We start from the raw sequence: 23,495 nt of genomic DNA on the forward strand, positions 1-23,495 counted from the left end.
GTGCCTCGGAAGATGATGGCCCACTGTCTAGTATACCCAGCTGCAATATAAAAACTTACTAATAAATCTCTCAATTTAGAGCTGAGCTTGGAAAAATCTCCAAGGGTTGTGCATCCCTCAAAATCCCACAGTCACAAGGGTGTAGGATATTTAGGTCAAGTGCTCAAGTTTTCCTCTTTAAGCTGTTCTGTTACATGCAAAAGCTTAAAATAGCTATTATAGATGGGGTTTGATTAGAATCATAGAAGCATAGAATCACAGAATGGTTTGGGTTGGAAGGGACCTTAAAGATCATCTAGTTCCAACCCCCCTGCCATGGGCAGGGACACCTTCCACTAGACCAGGTTGCTCAAAGCCCCATCCAGCCTGGCCTTGAACACTTCCAGGGATGGGGCATCCACAACTCCTCTGGGCAACCTGTTCCAGTGCCTCACCACCCTCACCGTGAAGAACTTCTTCCTTGCATCTAATCTAAATCTACCCTCTTTCAGTTTAAAGCCATTACCCCTTGTCCTATCACTACATGCCCTTGTAAAAAGTCCCTCTCCAGCTTTCTTGTAGGCCCCCTTTAGGTACTGGAAGGCTGCTCTAAGGTCTCCCTGGAGCCTTCTCTTCTCCAGGCTGAACAACTCCAACTCTCTCAGCCTTTCTTCATAGGAGAGGTGTTCCAGCCCTCTGATCCTCTTCGTGGCCCTCCTCTGGACCCACTCCAACAGGTCCATGTCCTTCTTATGCTGGGGGCCCCAGAGCTGAACACAGTGCTCCAGGTGGGGTCTCACGAGAGCAGAATAGAGGTTTGCATAAACCCTCTGCCCCATGATTTGGATATGAGAAGTCAAATCAAGCACGCTCATCCCCTGTAGGGGTGACCCAACTATCAGATATTAATGAGAGAGAGACAGTTAATGCCTCCCTCTCCTTCAACATCAATTAATAAATAGTAAGACTGAACAGTTAGGAACCCTTCTAACCTATTAGCAGGGGAAAATCAGCAAATTTGTACTGAGTTTATTAACAGAATTTTATTTAATCAGACATTCTGGATACACATTGCATCCTTGTGGGGTTTACTATTAAAGTTCTCCTATTTAAGGAAGGGGCAGAGTATAGGAGTTTTTATTATTGATTTCATATGCCAAAAGCCTGACCTTACTACAAATCCCTAGGAAATTACATTCCATTGACATATGGTTTGAAGAGCAACTAATAAGCTAGGTGAAGTTTACATACTATCAGTCCAAATCCCTGTTCCCCTAAGTCTGAAATCCTGTTTGCTTTGGGGAAACCTCTTAATAACGTAGTGGGAACAGGTTTCCACTTAATAAACATTCTCTTTAGCAACACCTTGTAAATGCTCTCAGCTTGCTGAAATGGAGTTGAGCAAGCATTTTACAAAGGAGCAGATTATCTACTCTCAACAGTTTTCTGTGGAAATACTGTAGATATTGTCTCTGACAGTAATGAGATTTTTTAAAAGTTTCCTCTCCTCCACAGCTGCAATGTAAATGCCTTTTTTTTTTATAATATTCTTGTCATGGTATACAATTTCCAACCTTTAAACAAAGTTAATTCAATTATGTTTATATTGTCATCTGACCTGACATTTCTTCACTTAGAACAAAGCTATGTGTTTTTTGCAGGGATCTGGAGCTGACGTAACTCTTCATCTTGCGTACAGCTTTTTCTTCATCAAGAAAGTAATCTGAAACTGAGCAGAATTCTGTTTGTGTGTTTGCCTGTTTTTTATGATGAAGAAAAAGGATATTATTCTGGAGTACGTTGTTAATTAAGAAGTAAAGAGTGTGCTCTGGAATTAGAAGATCCCCACATGAATAAATTCCTTTGTTTTTCATCTAACTTGCCTCTTACAGGACAGACAGATTGAAAAGTTGTGAATTTATTTGGAAATTATTATTCCTTCAAATAAACACTAGTCCTCTGCAATCCATTTCTACCTCACACTGGTTAATTGTCAAATCAGTGATGATAAATAACCCTAACAATAATGAATGAAAGGCTTACAATGAATTTATATTGCCTTGATAAACGAAATTAATGTTAGCATTATTACTGCTTATGGATTAGAAGGGGAGACTTCCTTTTTGAGCTTTACTTGCTGGCGTATGTTTTCATTACCTTGAGACGGAAGCACATTTTTCTTAGCAGCGCTATCGGTTCAATGCCGTCTTACGGTGAGGATATACCCTTTGATGCCTAAAGAGAAACAGAGCTGCAGAACTGCTGCACGTGGTTTTGACACTGCAAATGAAGACTTATGACAGGCATGGTTTTGATTGACCACAGGCTAAAACTCTGCTTCTGAGAAGCTGTCCAATATCTCGGCTTTCTTACAAAAAAAAAAAAAAATTTTGTACTTGTACTTAATCAGAAACAAGGTCACCGCCTTGTCAGAGAGTAAAACTGCATGTGTTACCTCCAGCCACCCTCACTCAAATGCTATCAAAGGCCAGATCTTGCTATGCCATGCTTCTGAGAGGAAAACTCGTAAGGGTTTTAAGCTAATGCTGGGAGCGTAATGTAGAAGTGCGCTGCTTTGGACATTTAACTGATTTCCCTTCTCTGACAGTAAGCCACAGCTGTATGAGGTCTGCTTTGCCTGAAGTCTGCAGGGTTCCTCAGATGTTTCACTGGATTGTCATTGTCACCTTGTTGGTAAACGCATCTGGCACCATAAAGTTAGATGCAGAACAGGGGTCCTCCTCCGAATCCCAGGGTGAATTCCGTCATCCCTCTCCCCGATCTTTTTATTCCTGTTTTTCTGCCTCAGAAGATGAAAATGCATTGCAATAGTTCAGTTACCACCAAATACAAGTGAGGGTGGGGATGCCATACCATGCTAAGTTAGCAGAAATAAACATAACACTACTTTTTTTGTTCAAATACTCTGTTTTCGCTACCTGGCTTTTTTTTTTTTTTACTCCTGATATTTATCAACTCGCCATACAAAAAATTAAGGCATTTTTAGTAGCGCAATGTCCAAATTGCACAGTCCGAAGTCAACCACTGTTTGATATGATTCTGCAGTGGAACATCTCCATTTCTCCTCAAAAGTGGCCATTATGTTATCACATCATCTTAATCACGTCGCTAATGACCCTTTTTCCTTCTTTCTCTTACTAGGTCGTTTTTACTACCTAATTCACCCGACCAAGCTGACCTACGATGAAGCCGTTCAGGCGTGCTTGAAGGATGGAGCTCAGATCGCTAAAGTTGGCCAGATATTTGCCGCCTGGAAGCTCCTGGGCTATGACCGCTGCGACGCCGGCTGGCTGGCTGACGGCAGCGTCCGCTACCCAATCTCCAGGCCAAGGAAACGCTGCAGTCCTAACGAAGCAGCGGTTCGCTTTGTAGGCTTCCCTGATAAAAAGCACAAGCTGTATGGTGTCTACTGTTTCAGAGCGTACAACTGAAAATACCTAGAGCACAAAAGTTTTAAATTCATTAAGAACATGTGAAAGATTTCTTTTTGATATGAACTCATGCAAGTTACCAAAACTGTGATAAACCTTTTTTACTTACTGTAAAGAGTAATTTTCATAAACCCAACCTATTAATTTGTTTTTTTTGTTTTGTTTTAATATTTTTGTAAAAGTATCATTCCATAGATATTTTAAATTAATATAATTTAATGGAAGCTCTAGGTAAGGAAGTTTTAGAGCCAAATTCTTTAAGCTACGTCATCCCAACAAAATATACTTTTCATGAATGGGGTATGCAATAGAGCTTGACAATTGCTAGGGCAGAATTATGGAATGTAAGGCTACTCAAAGCAGAAGCTTTTAAAAGCACAGATTTTACATATTTGTACCAGTTTGAGAAACACTGCAAATTGATTATATCAGGAATTTTGAAATAAGATAATTTTTTTGTTAAAGGGGATCAGTGAGGTTTTGCAAAAAAACCTCACAAAGTAGGTTAGAAAATAACTGTTTTCACTGGTTTCACATGGGAACAACACAGAGTTTAATAAAAGCAGCTAAAACAGTCCACAAAAATAGGACTAGTTTTACCATTTCAGATCTTGCCTTTCTGAAAAATAAGCTCATGGTCCAATGCATAGGAACAAGCACAATTAGTTTTCCTGAACATTTCAATTATGTTTTTGTTGTGTATAAATCATTGATGAGGGAGTGAATAATTAACTAATGAGAAAACACTGTTTTCTTCTTAACTCCAATTAAAGATGCCTGAGAAGTGTTGTATTACCTTTGAGTAGCTTTACTGAGTTATTTTTAAACTCTTAAAGGCCGTTTGCTAAGCAGCATATAGCATCTACTCAGGGCAGTCGTATAAATGAACTGCTGGACAGAGAAATTGTAAACTTTAGCAGCTTGATTTTACATTAGCCTTTGAAATGTTATTGTCTTAATGAAAGAACATTACAATATTTAATATTTCTTACCTATTTACACATCACAAGAAATAAAAATTAGGAAAAAAAACATTAAAATTATGAAGTCTTAGAACAAGATTATTGAATAAAATCTGAAACCAGCTATTAAGGTTCAGAAGAGAAAAAAACACTTTATTTCCTTACATCTTATTTGTATCTAGAAAGTACATCTGTTTTTTAAACTATCAATGAAAAAATAGTATCGCTAGCCCTGAATTATTTAGTTAATCCTCCTTAGAGTTAACAGAAAAAGACTATTGAAATACTTCTTTTCACTAAATCTGCAGTGGTCTAGGTGGAAGATGTTTACCTATATCTGCCGGTGTCAGACATAAACATGCACTGTGCATGGTGCCTAGGATTTTCGGAGCTGCCTAAAGCACTAGGTCCTCCCTAAATACCAATTTGAGGGAATTTGGATTTCTGATGCAAACTTATTTTGGATGCAGCAATTCTTGGTGCTCATCTTCAGATACCTTAATGCAACCAGTTTTTCAGAGAGTGGGTGCTCAAGGCTTTCTGAAAATTTACTCCACTTATGGTGTCTCAAGCTGGATATCCAAAAAACGAAGAGGCCACTGATTAAAAATATCTTGGTCTTGAGTAATCTCTTAGGCAGTTCTGACGTTCTCTATCCAGTATTGGTTCTACCACTTAAAAATGCAGAACTCTTTTTCCTACTCTACACTTGCGGACTATGAAGATTTCAGAGGACCAATATTTGTATTACACAAAGTTTTATACCTTCCCATTGTTTCCATATCTAAGTGAGATATAGTGGTATTTATCCAAGTAGGACACAACTGGTATGCTTTCATGAATGGTTTGGTTTAATTATTTTCCATGGACATGAGTAAATAAATCTCTTTCCTGGAGTGGTTGTGGTCCTGTTTTAAAACTCTGTGAACAAACCAGGAACAATATATTGTAGGATTATAGTGGAAAGATACCATAGTGTAAGAGGTATTTTATTGGAGTTCATTCCCATCAAGCTCAGAGGCAAATTTCCATCCTTCTGAGGATATTTGCATCCACTGTGGATATTTGCTCATACTATACAGATGGAGCAATCTCGGTGCCAAACTCCCTCCTTTTTTTAATCCACTAGGAATTGGATTTTCTTGAAATTCTATCACTTAGCTATCAATAGAGACTTATTACAGGTCAAGCCCCCAAACCCATGTAATCTTTTTCCGAACAACCATTTTTTAAGTCAGTGTCCATTTCACACATTTTCTCAGGCCGTTCAGAACCTTTTCTGAACCCTTTGGAGAAAAAATGGAAATGGAAAGAAAAATGGAAAATATCCAGGATAAGGAATAGGATATGCAAGACTGGACCATGACCAGGAGGAATACATGTTGTTCCCCCGTCCAACCTTCAGAAACATGGAAAAAAGATGCAGACTATTTCATAGTCTTTCCTGAAGCTTGGACAGGGAGGTTGTGGGATGGGGAAAGCTATAGGGAATATCCCAGTTGTTATCCCAGCTAGATCCAGAGTTGCTGAAAAGAGGGAAGCCTTTTATGCAGCTGGCTCTATCCTCCGCAAAGATCTGCTAGATCTGGAGGAGGCTGCATGATTTTCCTATTGCACAGAGGTGAAGAGACCCTCATGAATTTATTTTTTTTTTTACCTCTCCAGGGAAACCTTTCACAGGGTTTCACCCAGACACATCTTTTTTGCAGGACTGGGGATTATATTTTGCCTGCATAAAAAATGTACACATCCAACCCACTCATGGGGCTGGCTAAAGTGCCCTCACTGCTAGACCAAAGGCACTGCGGGGAAGGTGAATTCAGCCTTTCACCAACTTTGCAACGCTCTGGAGATGGCTGGTCAGGTCCTAAATCACAGCAATCTCAGGCTTGTGCTAGCTTATGCCTTCTGTGTCCGTATCTCCGGGCTGCCGCTGTGACAGCCCAGGCGTAGCATCCCCCCAACCCACCCCTGCTTTGTGCATCACCCATACCCCGGGCCGGTGGCTGAGCAGGCTCTGCACCACCCAGGTGATCCCTCAGCTCTGGGGAAAGCCCCTGAGCTCCCAGCTTGGCAGCACACAGAGGCCACAGGGCAACAAGGAATTAGGTCTCCAGAGAGATGCTGAGCTGGCATACGATCACAGATGGCCAAATTTATCGTTCAGTTATGCCTGTAAGTTCGCATTGAAGATATTGCTTGCTAGGAATCATATGTTCATGTAATGGAGTCACAGTATATGAATTTGCATTCGTCGTGTTACTTACGAAGAGCTCAGTAGTCTAATTTGGGATCACGCTAGATTTAGATCTGTGTATTGATATACAACATTATGTATTATTATAACATACAGTTAATTGGATAGTTTGATGAAAATACGTTTGTATGAAAAAAATAATTAGTTCTAATGGAAGCAGGTATAAAAACCATAAAAAGTGTATGATTACATGCGAAGTGGGCACAAATTGACAAAAAGACACGAATTATATTTATTTTTACAGCTACTGGCTCCATTTCCTTTTATAATGTCAAATGTCAGGATGTTTTCTGATTTTCAACTAAGCTAGATAGGTGCTTGGATAAAAACTTTAAAAAGCAGCTTAAGAACTGGATAAAAAGTCTGTGCTATTTTCTGTTCATGAGAGAATATTCTATCATTAGAATCAATTCCTGTTCTCTGTCATTATCTTGTATTTCACAATGTATCTGAATTTTAATGCCCATTAATTGACAACAATTAAATCATGTTGTTCTTTTCAATATGATGATTTCTCCTTATTGACTGGCCATTCTTCTACTTTTGTCCCAGAAAACACAAAAAGGAAAGGGATAGATCAAAGTATGAAAATACTTACTTTGCCATAGTAAACAAAGTGATTACAAGACTAAGGGGGGAAAAAAAAGAAGACTACTCTGTGAATATGATTTACGATGAAAATAAAGAAAACTGTATTCCAAAGCCTTTGTTTTATGCTTCTTTGAAGCATTTTGAAAGTAGAAATGCAAGTACCAATTTCATCTTTGTGTTCTCTGCCATCTTCTAAAATAAAATAATGCATAAATAAGGAAGGCTTTTTTTTTTTTTATATGATTGGTGTTACACTGCAGATGCATCACTAGACATTGGATGTAGAACAGTGTTTTCTGCATGGGAAAATTTATGGAAATCTGTGGCCTTAGAAATTAAAAACCAACAAAAATCACTCTTTGTAATGTACAACAAGAAAGATTTCCAGTGTCAAGCAAAGAATTAGTTATTCAGAGCACTGGGCCAGCTTTTCAGCTTCTGTAATCACACTATTTCTGCATTCTTTTATTGATCTGTGCTGGAGAGTTAACCCTGAAAGTTACCTACACTGCACTACTTCACTGAGAAATACTAGTCTTCCAGAAGCTATCAGTATATCAGCCATGTTTTAAAATAGATGAAAAAGAGCTTAGGAAAACTTGTCACTCAGCATAAAGGAAATCTGTATTACCATTAATACGTGATTGAGATGAACATACTTTATTTTCTAACAATTTAGCTAAAATAATTTTAAAACTAGTAACATTTTCACTTTAAAATATTAAGCATAAAATTAAAACTGCCTTTGGTAGAAACAGTGCCTCAACAATTAGGATTTTCATTAATAGTAGCAGCTTCCATTGAATGACATCTCACTATTCAAAATAGAGACACTGTCTTCATGTTTGGAAGTGACTGGATTTAAGACTTGACGGAACTACCACAAAACCAGAAATGTCTAGATTTTCACCTAAAGACTTAGTAAATGAAGTAGTAGGCTGCCATTTTATTTAGCTACTCTCATTTACTCACAAAGGATACCTGCAGCTTTCTGTGCAACAACAACAGCTAGTTGCTCTTGAAGGTTTTAAGAAGCTGAATCTTACTCATTTGTTAGCCATTTTCTCCCTTTTTCAGAAGTGGTTACAGAAGTTGAACAAACATGTTGCAGAGCAGTAAAATTCCAGTGCCAGGTAATTTACTGTATAAAGAGAGACAAGATTTCTCTGGGTTTCCAATCAAAAATACAAAATTAACAAATAGTCTTAATTTTAAGAGAAAGGCAAGGTGAACTGATGAAAAATAATTACTACTGAAAAATAATTAATAATTGCTAGTGGAAAATAATTACTCCTCTTCCCATGCCATGAATAGGGATGGTCCCTTTAAAACAGGGGTGACCTGAACGATTCTTTAGGAAGAAAAAGGAAAGACGACAGAAAGCAATACTTCAGCTCCTGATCTTTCATGCTGAGTTTGCTTTTGTTATATTTTGCCCAATAAGTACTAAGCCACAAGTTTAAATATACAATTAAAAAAACCCCAACAGATTAATAACAGACCAAGAGTTTGGAAGAGATTTCTTCTTTTTCTTCATCAAGCCTCAAATTGGAAGTAGGAAATTCTCATTAGCAGTCCTTTGAGTCTAATATTTTCCCCTTTTTGTCTGAGAATGTCTCAACCCATAAAGCCACAACAGGGTAAAATGTAAAGTCCATCTATTTCTTCAATATTGTGCCAGAGGCAAGCAATTGTTTGACTAATAACAGCCCTAACGTGGGACTCAGCTAATGAATTATGCACTAGCATATTTTCCGATGTGTCCAGTGGGTATTTAATGGATTCATTTTTTTTAAAAGGCCAGCAAACAAAACCAAAATGGTATGCCTTTATACTAGCTGAATAAGAACAGTTTGTGTTTTATCCTTTATTAAAAAGATATATTGTAAGGCATTTCAGCTCCTTACTTCCTACGCTGTTGTTCGCTGTACTTATATGCATGAAGCCATTTGCTTTCTACTTAATTTCATCCTGATTTCTTTAATAGCTAGAAGAAAACTAAGCTTCTGGTTTTCTTTTATGTAGAAAAAGATCAGATTTCAAAATTTTGAAGTTCCAGCTCAAACACAAGACAGACAAATTAAGAAGTCTTCATTTCAGCAGAACTGGCTTTTGAATCAGTGGCTGCTTCTTACAATGGCAAATTCAAAATCCCAGCATAAAATGAATTTATATTCTGTCTTACCAAACATGAGCCATCAGTGACTATTCTTTTTCTTGACTTTCAAGGATGATTTTTTGGAGGTTTTAGTTCTTTGTTAGCGCTCCTGATTTGGAGTTTTTTATTTTGACCAGCAATTAAAATAAAATTAATAAGAAAACCACCCCCCCCAAAAAGGTACACAAAAAGCAGAGGAAAAGGATGACAGGAAGAAGCCAACAAACTAAGAACAGTGGATGACAGTAATATCTTAATAATGATACTGAAATATGAAAAACAAAGGAATAGTAGTAACAGGTAATTTCACAGTTCCTGGTCTCAAGAGAGTGACATTGCTTCCTTCTGTTAAAGGTTTGCCAGCAGATCCAGGTCCTCACAGCTCCAGCGTAGCCCCGTGCCGATCTCCTTCATGCCACTTTGCTCTCCGTCCTGCACCTCGCTCCTGCCCCAGGAAGGAGAGCAGGGATGGGGAATACCCATCGGATAACACAACAGGGTGCTTGCACTGTGGGAAGGGTGAAGGTGCAAACAGCACAGCTGGCAGGAGCTCTGAATTCGCTCTGATTCCTTGGAGATTCGGAGAGCATCTCCTGTGTAATGCCCCAATAAGCCCATTTACTAAGGTTTTGTTAGTGAACATCAGAGATAGGGACACTCACTTGCACACCAGGGTGTCTCAGATGCTCAGGCAATTTCTATCATGTTGACTTTCATATTTATGTTGTTAATGGTCTCTAGTGGAAGAAATACTTAAACTGCTCATTGACCCTGCTTAGCCCTTCCTTGAACTGAAACATTTGCTAGCTAAGTGTTTCTAAATTTGTGAATATAACAAAAATAACAATTATTTCTTTAGTTAGATGACAGTTTAAATGCTGTGCACACGCGCTAAGGTTACAGCTACATATGGCTGTATGTATGTTAAAAAAAACCAGTGCAATTAATTGAAGGCAGCTATGTGGTTTTGAAGTGTATCTTCTGATCATCTCCACTTCTTGCCCTCTGGCTTGTTTTAGAGGGTAATTTTGGTGTGCATGAACTAGGTTCCCTTTGGAGGAAGCTAAATGGGAAGCTCAAGCTGAGGTGGACATCAAATGCATCCCAGCTGTAAGGGGGATATGGGGGTCTGAACCAATCCTCGATCCTTCAGACATCTTCAAACCACGCCTATAGTGTGGATTTTTGTTTCAGGGCCTGAACTAAAATCGAGCCTGATTAAAAAAGCCCTATAACTCACACTGTGCAGATGTGAAACTCAGCCCTAACTGCTCCAACCTACTGAACCACTCCTGTTGCACTGAATTACTTGGCAGTGCAGACATAGCACAGATGGACAACTTGGAGTGCTGTTTACAAGCATGTGGCCACAGGGATAACGGCCCAACAGTATTTCATAACAGGGTTAGGTCTCAGCCACCAGGAGTATTGGATACAGGACACGTGTACCTGTAATACAGATCTCCTCCAACTCCTGGTGGAGTCAGTGAGGCCGCCACCGTATCCAGTGAGGCTTATGGAGGGTTTTGGCTTTGCGTGTATCTTTATACCCACAAGTGCTTTGCATACAGAAATTAAAAATATTTTCTTTTCTAAATTTCGTAAAAAGAACAAACTTAATATGCATTGCTGTGTTTGAGTGGTGTGCCCGGCTGGGGACACATACTGGATCCTCCCTTCTGCTCTGAGTCTTTCATGCCCAGTAAAAGGGATGGAGTGGAAGGAGTGGCTGGCAGCGGTCAGTGCTGAAGTATCAGATGGTGAAAACTGGTGAACCAGCTACTCCAGTGCAGGCAGTTTGGAGGGCAATCACAAGTCTGTCCTCCAAAGCCCACTCTCCCTTTTGCAAGCTCTCTTGTAGGGATGTATCGGGGTTGAAATATGGTGGCAGTGTTGGGGTCAGTCTTGGACATTGGGTGTACCTCAAAGTACATAGACATGAACAAAGGACACAGCCTGCTTTGCCTAACCTCTCCCAAGGTGGACATCAAACCAAATGGCTTCCAAACACATACTCAGAGCTAGGCAGTTTCAAAAATATGTTTCAAAACTGTTTGTGCACAGCCTCTCAAAATGACAATACAAAAATAAGGTTTGAGAGTAGCTTTCAGGCTCATCAGACTGTGTACTCATCAACCTGACAGTACTAAACTGCAATCACACTGTTTTCATCAAGTTGCTATATCCTAATCAGCTCCAAAAGATCCAGGTAATCTCATTTCTGTCCATTCATTATAGAAAACTAACAATAAATTTCTTTGTTTAGTTATCAATGCAGCACAGCATTATTAGCATGCACTGAGTGTTGCTTGTGTGGAAAGCCAGCTAAAATAAGATTTTATGCTGTTACTGACTGCAATCAAATATAGCTGAGCTTTACTGTATCAGCTTGTCTCAAGGGAGTTTCTTGGGATATTTAGTTCTGAAAAATACAGTACTCAGCACAAAACTAACATTCGGGATATTTTTAACTATTCTTTTCATTTCTCTGCGTCTTCGCTCTATAGTAACGTGTTTACCTTTATTACACCAAGAGGTGACACCCTAATGCACAAGAATGGCATCAGCTAGAAAAGACAGAGCTGTGCAAAGGTTTTCAGTTTCCACAGCTTTTCCAAACATCAAATTATCTCAAAGATAATTATCACAAAAGTAATGCATCAAGGATTGCACCAGGAAAGCCCATCTTTCCAATTTTTAAAACATGACCTTCACAGCTGAATACTTCCAGAAAAATTGTATCTATGTTTAAAAATTTCTAAAGATAGCATATAAGTCTTGATCTTCTCTGGCAAAAGGAAAATAATTTGTACATAAACCCTAAAAAAAGAAGCATCCTGCAAAAGAAGAACACTGTTTCTTTATGATAGTTCTCAATCACAATTAACATCATTACTTAAATAGGTGTTCATTTTTCCAATGCATTTTTCAACACTGAAGTTTCCCCACTGATCCACAATATGAATGAACTTGACCATTTTCAGCCAATTATATGATATATTCTTTAAAAAGGCTTTTCTCAGGTACATGTAAGCTGCAGTAGCAATGCAGTAATCAGTCATGCTAGGTTAACTGTACATGGAATTCAGTCAGGCTTTTTAGAGGGAATTTTTTATTTCTCACAAACTAGCAGATTTTTCAGTAACATGTATAATAGCACTAATTTCAGAAACATAGGGGATCAATGTAATTATAATGCAAATTTGTATTTGGATTGTCTTCACTTCTAAAACGCTGTTAGGCCTCAAAAAAATTAATTATCCCGTACAATGTTAAACTAACAGCTGAGAAACTGGGGATGGAAAGTCACATGGGGATCAGGACACTTCCACATAAGTTCTGCTGCCCCAGGCGGGTAAGTACCCAGCATGGGAACAGATACACCAAAACTCCCGCTAATTGGGAAACTCAGTCCCTCAGACCCACCTTACAGTAACTGCATCAACAGAGCAAGAAACACATCAGCTATCAAATGCTGAAAAGAAGGGCTCTTAGACAGCTTCATCACCAAAAAAATAAGATAAAATATCCAATATAAACCTATGCATTTGCTTTGGATACAGATAGATGAATCACTGGTTTTGCTGAAAATACAACTAAAGCAAGAGGAGTTGCAGTGAGTGGTAAGGGTGCAGTATTTCTCCACACTAAACTTTTTCAAAGCCTGATGACCACTGGAGACTAATTTACAAAAAACCTTGTCTGAGAGAGAGCCATCAAGCCACTCAGTCTAGCCAACCTGATGGTATTTCCAGACCTGTCCAGCAGTAGATGTGCAACACCTGCATGGGTTTTACCACAAACTGCTCCACTAGAGCTGCTTAAATTTAATCCTTTATGAACACAGGCCTGTCTCTCAGTGTACTTTAATATAAAGGCATAGCCATAACTTAAGGCTTTGCAGCAAATCCTGATGGGTTAATACATCACATCAATGCACTACATAAATTCAGATGAAATAGCCGACTAACACAGATCACTGTGGCAGGATTCACATCGCCTGGGGTCATCTGCTCACCTCTTGTTGCTCGAACATGAAAATAAGTATTATTGGCCGTTAAGACAGCCAGCAACCCATGGAAGAGTCAGTGCTTGCATTGCAAAATGTATTGCAATATGCAAACTGAGCATACATGTCTCTGTAACCCCCTTCCACCAGTTTACGCCGTGTCAGTATGACACTGCAGCCCACATCATCACCCTGCCTCTGTGAGAGCATGCTGGGGCTAAATTCAGAGTCAAACTGGACATTGCAACGCTGAGCTTTGGTGTGTACCTTGGAGGCATGCTGGCCTCAGTTGAGCTCCTCGGCACTGAGTTAGGCTGTCCCTTACCCCGCTCCCAACGCCTAGAAGAGGAGCTGCTCAACAGCATGCTTCTGAAGAGGCAGCACCTTGAACAGGCAACTGCCTAACCTGGGAGCTGCTGAGAAGAAGTGAGACCTAATCCAAACTACAGGAAACCAAGCAAACCACATTTGCAAGCCACTCAAAAATAAGTAAATTAATATGTAAATTAAATAGCTCAAGGCACTCAGCCAATCTGTCCTGCAACACAAGATACCCGCTTTAAAATCTCTCTATCACCTGATTTGGTGTTATGATGTAACTTAATTTTTCGGGTTTTTTTCCTAAAAATGCCCTATCAGGAAAAAGGGAGCGAAGTCGGAAGGACTGTTGCTCAACACTAAAAGGACAAGGGAAAGCAAGAGAGCAAAGCAAGAATACAAAGGAGATTGCGGGGTCATACAGCTAGACTTGTCAAGTTTCACCCACTGCATGCAAGATATGTACAGGACTTCCCTCATTTGCAGCTGCTGGCGGGGCAGCCCCTTTCTTATATGTGCAGCCACACACACCTCAGCCTCCTGTCTGCACATGAGCTGAAAAGGCGTCTGCTCAGAGGTATATTCCAGAAGAAATTGCAAAAACTTGTACCCCACAAAATAGTGATTTACATGCACATGATAACAGTCTCCCTTGTGACTGCACTGGGGACAAAATTTATGCATGTCAGTGGAAAGACAAGGCCATGACCAATTAGCAATTCATATCTACTCTTGCATAGTTTTTTAAACTTCATTTCCATTACAAATTAGGCAATCATTTCAGCCAAACTTTGAAGCAGAAGTCCATCTAAGCCATATCCTAAAACGTAAACACTTTTATAAAAGTCTTTGCCTAAACTGTATTTAGCAGACTAAAAATTATATCCAGGAAACGTGACTTAGATTTATGAATGAGAACTCTGAGATCAAGCATCTGAACAGCACTGCTGAATATTTCCATCATGGCAGGGATTAAAAGTCCACATTAATAAATCCACCACATTTCCCAAATGCAAAGTAATGGTTTATTAATAAGAACTCTTTAGTAAAAATTTGTTGCAATGATTTGTCATAAAGCTATAATGTTTGTTCTGCTGTTTAAAGATTCCTTGCCCATTTGGTAAATGCCTATTTATAAGCATTAAAAATGCAAAGCAGTATGTATATTTCATTGTTTCTTTCTCTGAAGCTGACCTAACTTACTAAGTGAAAAAACCCAAACTCAGCATTTCAGTAACACAAAGACAAGGACTCTGAGGTATCTCTGCCCCACCAAATTGTATTCCTGCACAAATTACTCAGACTTTCAGCCCTGATGCATAGGAGTAAGTGGCCACCCAGCTTGGAGAAAGTCAGTGGATGAACGTGAGAGACACTGCTTTTTATGGCTAGACATAGCTGTCGTGGGAATGGGGCAGCAGCTCATTGCACAGGCAGGTAGCCACGGCCCCTCCATCCCCTTCTCTGCAAATACGTGCTTATGTGGCCAACAAGGATGTATAGCCAGTGCCCATCACCTCCTCCAGATAAGGGTGCGAGCAGACAACATGCCTTGTGCACACCCGCCGCTTGTGTTCACATGGGGGCTGGCACCTCCAGCAAAGCCATGTGGGACAAGAAAGGCTTGATGATGCGTGATGTCCAAGCCCGCAGGGATCGCATTGCACAGCCCAGTTGTTCAGCAATAGCCCCAGATTTAGACTTTTCTCCTCAATCACTCCTACTGGAGGCTCCTCCAGGTCCTGGATGGATCATTGATTTTTGAGCCAGGAAATGAAGTATTCAAGGTTTAAGTCCTCTAAAAGTAATATTAATGAGCTATATTGAACCAAACGTAGCCTCCTTACAACTCTTACAGTATAACATCACATTTCAGTCTTTTTCCAGGAACCATGATGAGGGATGTTGTTTCATTTCTCAGGATAATTGCTGTGCAGATTCACAGGCTGAACAGAAACCTTCCAATAAAATAAAAGGTGTTGCCTCCTTTTGGGACAATATTATGAACATCCAAGTATTTAAGTAGCTTACAGAGAGCACAGATAGAGAGAGATGCTTTGAGGCTCACTAACAGCAGCTAATCGGCTAATGACACAAAGCAATTTAGGCCTGACGGGTAGCAGAAATGCTGAACTGTGGTTTCCTTACAGGAAGAGTAAACAAGATAACTGCGAAGTAGTACTTGCCTACAGATTAGCAAGAGCGGAGAATTTGGAGAGAGACTGGTGGTGTCCAATCCTCCCCGTTCATCCAAAACCAGCACAACTAAGAGAAACAGACCAGACTGCTAGAAACAAACACCTCTAATCTCATAAAGCTGTGGGTTTTGTACCTTTTCCTACAGTTTGGCTTTAATTGTATGAGGCATTATAATTCTTGGCATTATAATTGTTGGCATTATATTAAATATACAAAATAGTATTTAAATCCAATTTGCAGATGGCCTAGGCATACAAAGTTGTTTGGCCAAACTCTTCTGTGACATGTGCCCACCTTACATGACCACCATCAAAATAGCAACTTCAGTTGTAATGGTGATGACAGGATGAGAAGAGATGCCTTTACTCCTTTACTCATCACTTTCTCAGATGCTTAACCAGGAGCGGAGGCCCACTGGTAACTCAGTGTGAGGACATCTCTAGTATCCCCACATGTACTGCATGCATTATGGGAATACAGAGAAATGCAACAGTTTCCTTGCACAACAAAGACAAAATTTACTGTTTTAAAAGGATGTCTCTGTTCACTTTCAGGTTAAAATGCATTAGCTTTGTGTTCTCAGTTTCAAGCTGGGACAAAACAATTTTAAGTAGGTGGCCAAGCAATCAGCTGCCATCCTTTATAAATGAAACTGGAAGGGTAGAATGGGCCGTCTCCACTTCCTTGCAAAAAGCGGTCTTTTCTTGACTTTCTGCATTTGTGACAGTGTGAGTGGGGGCCACAGCAGGGAGGATGAAGGGGGGTCTCAAGGGTTACCTGCAGCGGGAGGGCTGTATCCAGTGCACATGGACAAACCTGGGCCAGTGATGCTGGGCACATACCTGACCTGTGCCATCATGTCACAGCCCAAAGAGCGGGTACGTTACCGGTGCTGGTCCACAAGCATGAAGTGTAAGTAAGGTAAATTCAGGGCAGGGAGGCCAGCCGAGATCGTTTTCTAGTCTCAGCTCTGTCTTTACAAGGCATTGAAGCCTCTAACTGCGGTGCTTGGGAATGGGTCACTCAATAATGATGAGGCTTAACCTAACCCAGCAAGGGAAAAACCAGGGACAGGTCTAAATTCAGTACTCAGCTCAGTACCATTCTCCAAGTACCGAATTAAGACCTGTTCCTGGCTTTTAGGGTTAGGAGGGGAGAGCACTACCAGAGCTGGTTCAGCTGTAACAAACCAAGCAAATCCAAACCTTTAATCCACTTACAAAAGACCTCTTTATTTTTTAAAAAAAGTGCTTGTCCTATGACCCTTTATACATCCCCTTTGTGTCTGTGATGCTATGCATTTTTTTCTCCCTAGATAGGGTATCCTTTCACTATTCTGCTTTTGAGGAGGTAGGAAAGGACAGCAAGCTTATTTAATGTGCCCTCCCAAGGCAGTAAAGCATTTCCTCCTCTCCTTTTCCAGCAGTTCATGAGTAACAGAGACAGTTTGTGAAGATGCAGTCTAAAACTTCAGGGTTTTCTGTAAGGCCGTTTGTTTGACTCAAAACCCACGATGTATGCCAAGCCCACGACATCATGTTCAGAGCCAGCAATTTAATGGAAATTGTTTTAAGTTTTTATTTCCTACCACAGCCTTTCTGAAGCACTCTCAGAATTTTCCTTTCAGGTTAAGCTAAAGCTGTTCTGTATAAATATTTATGTAAGGGTGTGAAGGGGGAATCACCTTCCGCGCTCCACCCAACAAAAATGTTGGAAAAAATGATGCATTTTTGGTAGTCCACTTTACACATGTGGACAAGGGCAGTCTTTGACTGTATTTTACTTACGTGCTGGCTGGCATCCACTGCAGACTTTGCCAAAAATCAAAAAATACAGAAAATACTATATTTTTTAGAAGCTAAAGGAGAAAATATTTTCCCTGACCCCTTTAATTTTTTTCTGAGTTTAAATGTACGGCTGTCTGTAAAAGTATGACTTCTGCTCAGGAAGTCAGATCTAGACATGAGTAAAACACTGCCCCAGTTAATTACAAGAAAAATACCTTTTAATGATGTTTCCACACCAGAAAAATAAAATAGGCTGGTTCTGTAACGTGCTACAGCAGGCAGGGATTCCTTATTGCCTGTTTCTCTCTGATTTCTCTGAAAAGCACAAGGAGGGAGAGCTCATCATTAGGGGCCACAGAGCTGAGAGGGCATCGTTTCTGGAAGGGGAGGAGAAATGAGAAGCCAGTTCTGCACACTTTTTACTTGAGGTCCTGGGATTTCAGGATCCTGACATTTCTGTCTCCATACTTAACTCCTAACCTGTTTTTCCTTTTACTTTAAGTTTACATCATCACATTGGATTGACTTCAGCTGGGGTTTACTCTGATACCCAACCAGACAAGCAGCAAAAAGACTCAGGTCCCAGAAGTCCTCACTAGATAAACACAAGTCCTTCAAAGCAAGGTGACTGTAGAGCTCAGCACTATGACACCCTCCAAAGTGCACTCAAAATTGTTTTTCTTGCTCTTCTGTTATTTATGGAAGGAGAATTTGGGACGAAAAGTCTGACAATTGTGACTACCAGATGACACCACAGAGGTGAATGACTTCTGCCACCTCCCAGGGTAACTTTGAAACCTTGTGTTTGTTGTTACCCTTTTTACCCTGATCGTTGCATTGCACAGGATGCCTTTTGAATTACTAACGTTCGGAATCTGTCGCTGAAATGTAAATTTGCTGAGACACATTGTCTTTTCAGACTCCGACTGTCCGTTGGACAGAGCCATGATAGAATCCTGTGACCTTCTTGAAGGACAGCAGAGTCCCAATCGCTGCTCTGATCTCTGTGTGCTACCAGACCTATCGTACACTCTGCACTTAGAGGGAGAGGGAGGGACATATGCACTGAGGCTAATGAATAAAAGAACAAATGAAAACTGAGTCAGGATGTGTCATTTAATTCCCACACTTCATTTATTGGCTTAATTTATTTTTGAACTCGCACAACTATTACTCTATGTCAGTTCATGCTCATAATGAGTTTAGATCAGTATTTAAGAACCTCACTTTGAACATATTTGAAACTCCCATTACATTAAGTTTATATTGAATTAGTGACCGACTTCTAATGTAAAAAGTAATTATAATGAAAATGTGGCAGTACAAAACCATAGTTTCAAGGCAAAATTTCAAAAGAGAGTCTGTTCATTCTTCCCTTACTCCCCAAAAGAATAAATATTATGCCAAACAAATTCTAAAGTATTGTTTTAATCAGACTGAGACCCATCAGTTTGATGGAATTTGTCATTTGTGGAAATTCTCCATCAGTTTAAATTAATTTCCTAGCCTTGAAATCAAGACCAGATGACTTCTTAACAAATAACACTTAACAAATAATTGGGATAGAACTGGAAGTCACTAGATGAATTTTATGGTTTCGTGGAGTCCAAATTCTACATGAAAGATAATGGAGATTTTCCCTTCTGAATTGAAAGAAGGCCTGTAGTCCTAATGGCGTTTATGAAGGCAGTAGGCATTTCTCAGCTGACATCTTTCTGACCAGTGCTGGGGCTTTCCAACTAAGTTAGGTATCCACAAGAACCAGGGGAAAAATACAGTGGAAATCTGTCAGGACTGGGCCAGAAGAAAGGGCCTCGATGACAAGTAAGGTCTGCAACGGAGTACATACAGGGAAAACTGGCCTGATTGGAACAGACAATGTAACAACTCCATTAGTGTCATAAAAGTGCCAATATAAAAGCCTAATTCACCCAGGCTGAATCCGTATTGCCATACCTAGTACAGGCAATTTGGGAATCGGTATTTCTTTGCAATGGCTTTTCTACCTGCAGCATGTGTCCTGCTGTACAGAGAAAACTGAGCTAGCACAGTCTGAAAGGAAAAAAAGAGACCAGGTTGGGATGGGGGTGAAGGTTCACGTGTCAGCATGTTTTATTTAAAAAAAAAAAGTAATTCCTGTTTTCAGGAATAATTGAACTTTTCAAACTCAAAATTTCTTGCTCCCCTCCTTCCCATTTTGGGAATTTGTCATAAGGGGGAGAAAGGATTCCCATAACTTCTCTGGTTCATTAAGAAAGTATATGTTTACTGCAAACTCATCTGTTTGATGGCATCTCCAGATTTGTTATCCTGATTCTTGTATGGTCCTGAAATGGCTGAGAAGAGAGTGTACACATTTTTATCTATCCTGGCTGCAGACAATCTTTCTCATTACCGTGCTGGAGAGTGCTCATGCAGAGGTTTGTGCTCCAGACTGCACGGAGGTTGAGCAATCTCTAGGCCTGTGCCAAAGAAAAGAGGCAGGAGGAAAGGGGGTAGCAGAATGCATTTCATAGCACAGTGAGCATGGCTGATGTACCGTAGCACCTACTTTTTACAATGGCCGTTGTCACAGACTTGTCCTTAAGTCTGATTTAATCAGTTTTACCTGAAATTAGGAGCAACCGCAGAGACAAATATTTTTCTGGGGATGTTCAAGGACATATTTTCCTGCACAACAGACATATCTTTGTGCATAAACATCCTTGTGAAGCAGCACAGCCTCATGCCTCAGAGGGCTGGTCCTGAAGAAAGGCAGGGCTCATCAGCTGTGATGGAGCATCCTACCAATAAAGCAAATCCCACCACCTCTGTGAACTGAGCCATGCCCTCACCAAGTGCTGTGTCTTTGGCTTTAAGGATCCACCACCCAGTGCTCACTCAGACGTCTTGCACAACATCTTGCTGTATGGGACAGCCAGGCTTTGGCATCGCTTTTAACATGCATCTGCCTGGCTGGCTGCTCCTAATTCCAGGCAGAGTGCAGAAAACAAAAACAAAACCTAAGGTAAACAGTCGAGGATAACTTGTCAGCAGTTTGCGTAATGACAAGATCCTTAAAGGCAAATTCAACACAGTAAATCAGAGTTTTCTTGCCCAGATGCGTACAGCCCACAAATTTTGGTTCCTTTAGAAATGGATGCAGGTGCTTCCAGGTTTCTGGTCTTGGTCGGTATTTGGTTCTCTGCCATACTTTGGGCATGCACCTCCTGCCTCCTACCTCCCATCCTGAGTGCCTGGATCCTCAGGCCTTAAAAAGTCCAGGTCCAGTGCCTGTGCTGCTGGCTGAATCTTCCCCTTTCTGATTCCCCAAAGCCTCGCAGGCAGTACGTGCTTGCATTTTAACCTAGCTATATTTCCAGTGTAGACTAGCGGAGGCTCCAAGTACATGCAGCAGACTTGGGTTAAGAAAACAGCATCAAAACCTGTGTTAGTTTGGATTTACCTTATACAGCACAGTGTGAGTCCTCTAAATATTATTGTTCTGACACAGAGTGTAAGCACCCTTGAACACAAACCACAGCGAAACATGTCATTGTGCTGGACAATCATATATGTCAGCTGTAAGCACTGAAGACCAAGGTCTCAGCTGAACCTCAAATGATTCATTGCATTGTGTGTGTGACTCAGTTTTCGTTGGCACCTACATTTGCCTGAATAATGTTTTGGCTCAGTAGATTATTTAATGAAAAAGGACAGTGGCAAGTCGTCTCAGAGACTGATCGTGACAAAGAATATGAGAGGGAAAGCAGAGGAATGCAGCATTTGCCACATCTTTTGGTTAAAAACCACAGAGCTCTTAATTCTGAAGTGCCAGCTGCTGAGATATACCACCTTCAAAAATGCAGCAACGTTCAAGAATTGGACACCTGTCAAAGAAAGATAGCCAAGACCACCCATTTATGAAAGAAAACTTACAGCCTTGAAAATTCAGCAAATTCCTATTACTCATACTGTCAAAACAAGTACCTGCAGGTAGCTTATCTTGTATCAAGTGCACTGCACAACAAAATAAGGTAAAGAAATCATTGTTCTCCTCTTGATCAGCACAGCGTCAAGAGTTTAGGAGATAAAGCAACCACTGTCCTGGGAAGGGTGGAATCTCTTTTTTAAATGTTATTGCTTCATGCTGTGTTAGCAGCACTGCTGACAAGGCCCACAAAGACACTGTGTAAATTTGCTTAAGAATACTGAATTCAAGACCTTCGAAGTAGAATGTAGTATTTGTTTTAACCAAATCTAATTTCAGTCACGCTTTCAGGTTTCACCCACTCTTTTTTTCATACTCACAAGCACCAAAATGGATGTGTCCAACTAGTCCGGCCTGTGTTACTGATGTGCAACACAGAGGACAAGGGACACCAGCTATCAAGTTCCCATTACCTTTCCTAAGTTTGTCTTGATGGTCAACAATAAGCTGGGTTTTGGATAAGTCCTTTAAACTCTTTAGGAGTCACAATTCATTAAAGAGTCAGAATCTCCACTAAGGTTGCTGCCTTCCTTACTTAAAAATATCCTCAAGATTTAATGGCACGTGGCCAAAGACTTTCTAAAAGCCACACAGTCCCAAGATCCTGGTGTTTTATGGTCATGGATTTGAAGTGATTCTAGGTCCTGTCCGAGCCAGCCAGCTCACCTCTCCCAAGAGAAAGATACAGAGATTCAGAAAGGCTTTCCACAAAGTTCCCGAGCATCACATAGCTTTTACTGAAAGGATATTTTCTTTGTCCTGCCTAATGGTAGGACCTGAAACACTGCTTTCAAAACTCAGGAAAAGGACCTCATTGGAAAGTTGAGGGATGTCTCAAACACAGCACATACTCTAGTACTGCCACTGCGTCCACTTCCCTCCTGCCAAAAACATCAAGCGCCATTGCTCAGCTATGTCACAGCAGCCAAAGATTTCCATGTTAGGTCACAGCAGTGTACTTCAATCAGCACCAAGATAACAGAAGAAATAATAAGGACCAATCTATTAAAAAAACCACCAAAAACCCCCAAAACAAAACACACACTACTAATACTTCCTGCTGCAAGATTTCAAACACCATCAATTTCTCTCAAGCTTTGAACACTCTCAAGAAACCTGTCAGGAAGATGTCAAGCAATAAATTTCATTGGAAGCCATCCAATGAACAGTTCACTTTGGATTGATTTTTTGTGACTGCCTGCCACTCGATCAGTAAGTCTTCTTCCCTCTTGCAATGAGGTCTCTCCTAAGGTGCAGAAAAGAGATTAGTGTAGGTGGTTAGGATACTTCGTTTCTGTACAGGCTCATTTCAAGCATTTTATTCAGCACAAAAAACCCCTATGTCATCTTATACAACTCATTTCTGTATCTTCTGTGTGTGTCTCGTAAAATGGAAATAATTTTCCCTTGCCTCATCCAGACTGTCATCAGGCAGAGAGACAACACAGTTATAGGAGTCACACAGTACTCACAACAGATTAAGCATAAACCCAATTATCTGACTGAAGAGTAACACAATAGGTTATCCCCAATGATGCCTACTAGAGTAGAATATAGCTGATATGTAATAATCTGTAGCCACTCTCCTCTGCTAACATATATAGGGATAGCATAGAAGGGTGATATGCACAAAACATCCATCAGAAAACTTGGAAATTGATTTTTTTCCCTAGAGTGTGAAGGAGAAACTTCAGGAGGGTCCTCCGGGTCTCAGATTTCAGAGGGAGGATCAGGGGCCATTTGGAAACCAGCAGGAACTCATAAATCAGACGGGATGGGACTTCGGGCCCGCAGAGGAGAGAAAAGAGAGATC

At 40.4% G+C, this 23,495-nt stretch overlaps 1 protein-coding gene across 1 annotated transcript in view; it reads left to right on the top strand.

Annotated features, from left to right (window-relative positions):
- The window catches only part of HAPLN1 (hyaluronan and proteoglycan link protein 1), a 30,169-nt gene extending 26,734 nt beyond the window's left edge, over positions 1–3,435 (top strand). Inside the window, exon 4 of the mRNA XM_050913433.1 lies at positions 3,142–3,435. Within this exon, the coding sequence (XP_050769390.1) occupies positions 3,142–3,431 (290 nt within the window). The 3' untranslated portion in view covers positions 3,432–3,435. The remainder of the gene's footprint in view (positions 1–3,141) is intronic.
- The last annotated feature ends 20,060 nt before the right edge of the window (positions 3,436–23,495 follow it).

Source organism: Gymnogyps californianus, chromosome Z, assembly GCF_018139145.2.
Source record: "Gymnogyps californianus isolate 813 chromosome Z, ASM1813914v2, whole genome shotgun sequence".
In the NCBI taxonomy this organism is placed as follows: domain Eukaryota; kingdom Metazoa; phylum Chordata; class Aves; order Accipitriformes; family Cathartidae; genus Gymnogyps; species Gymnogyps californianus.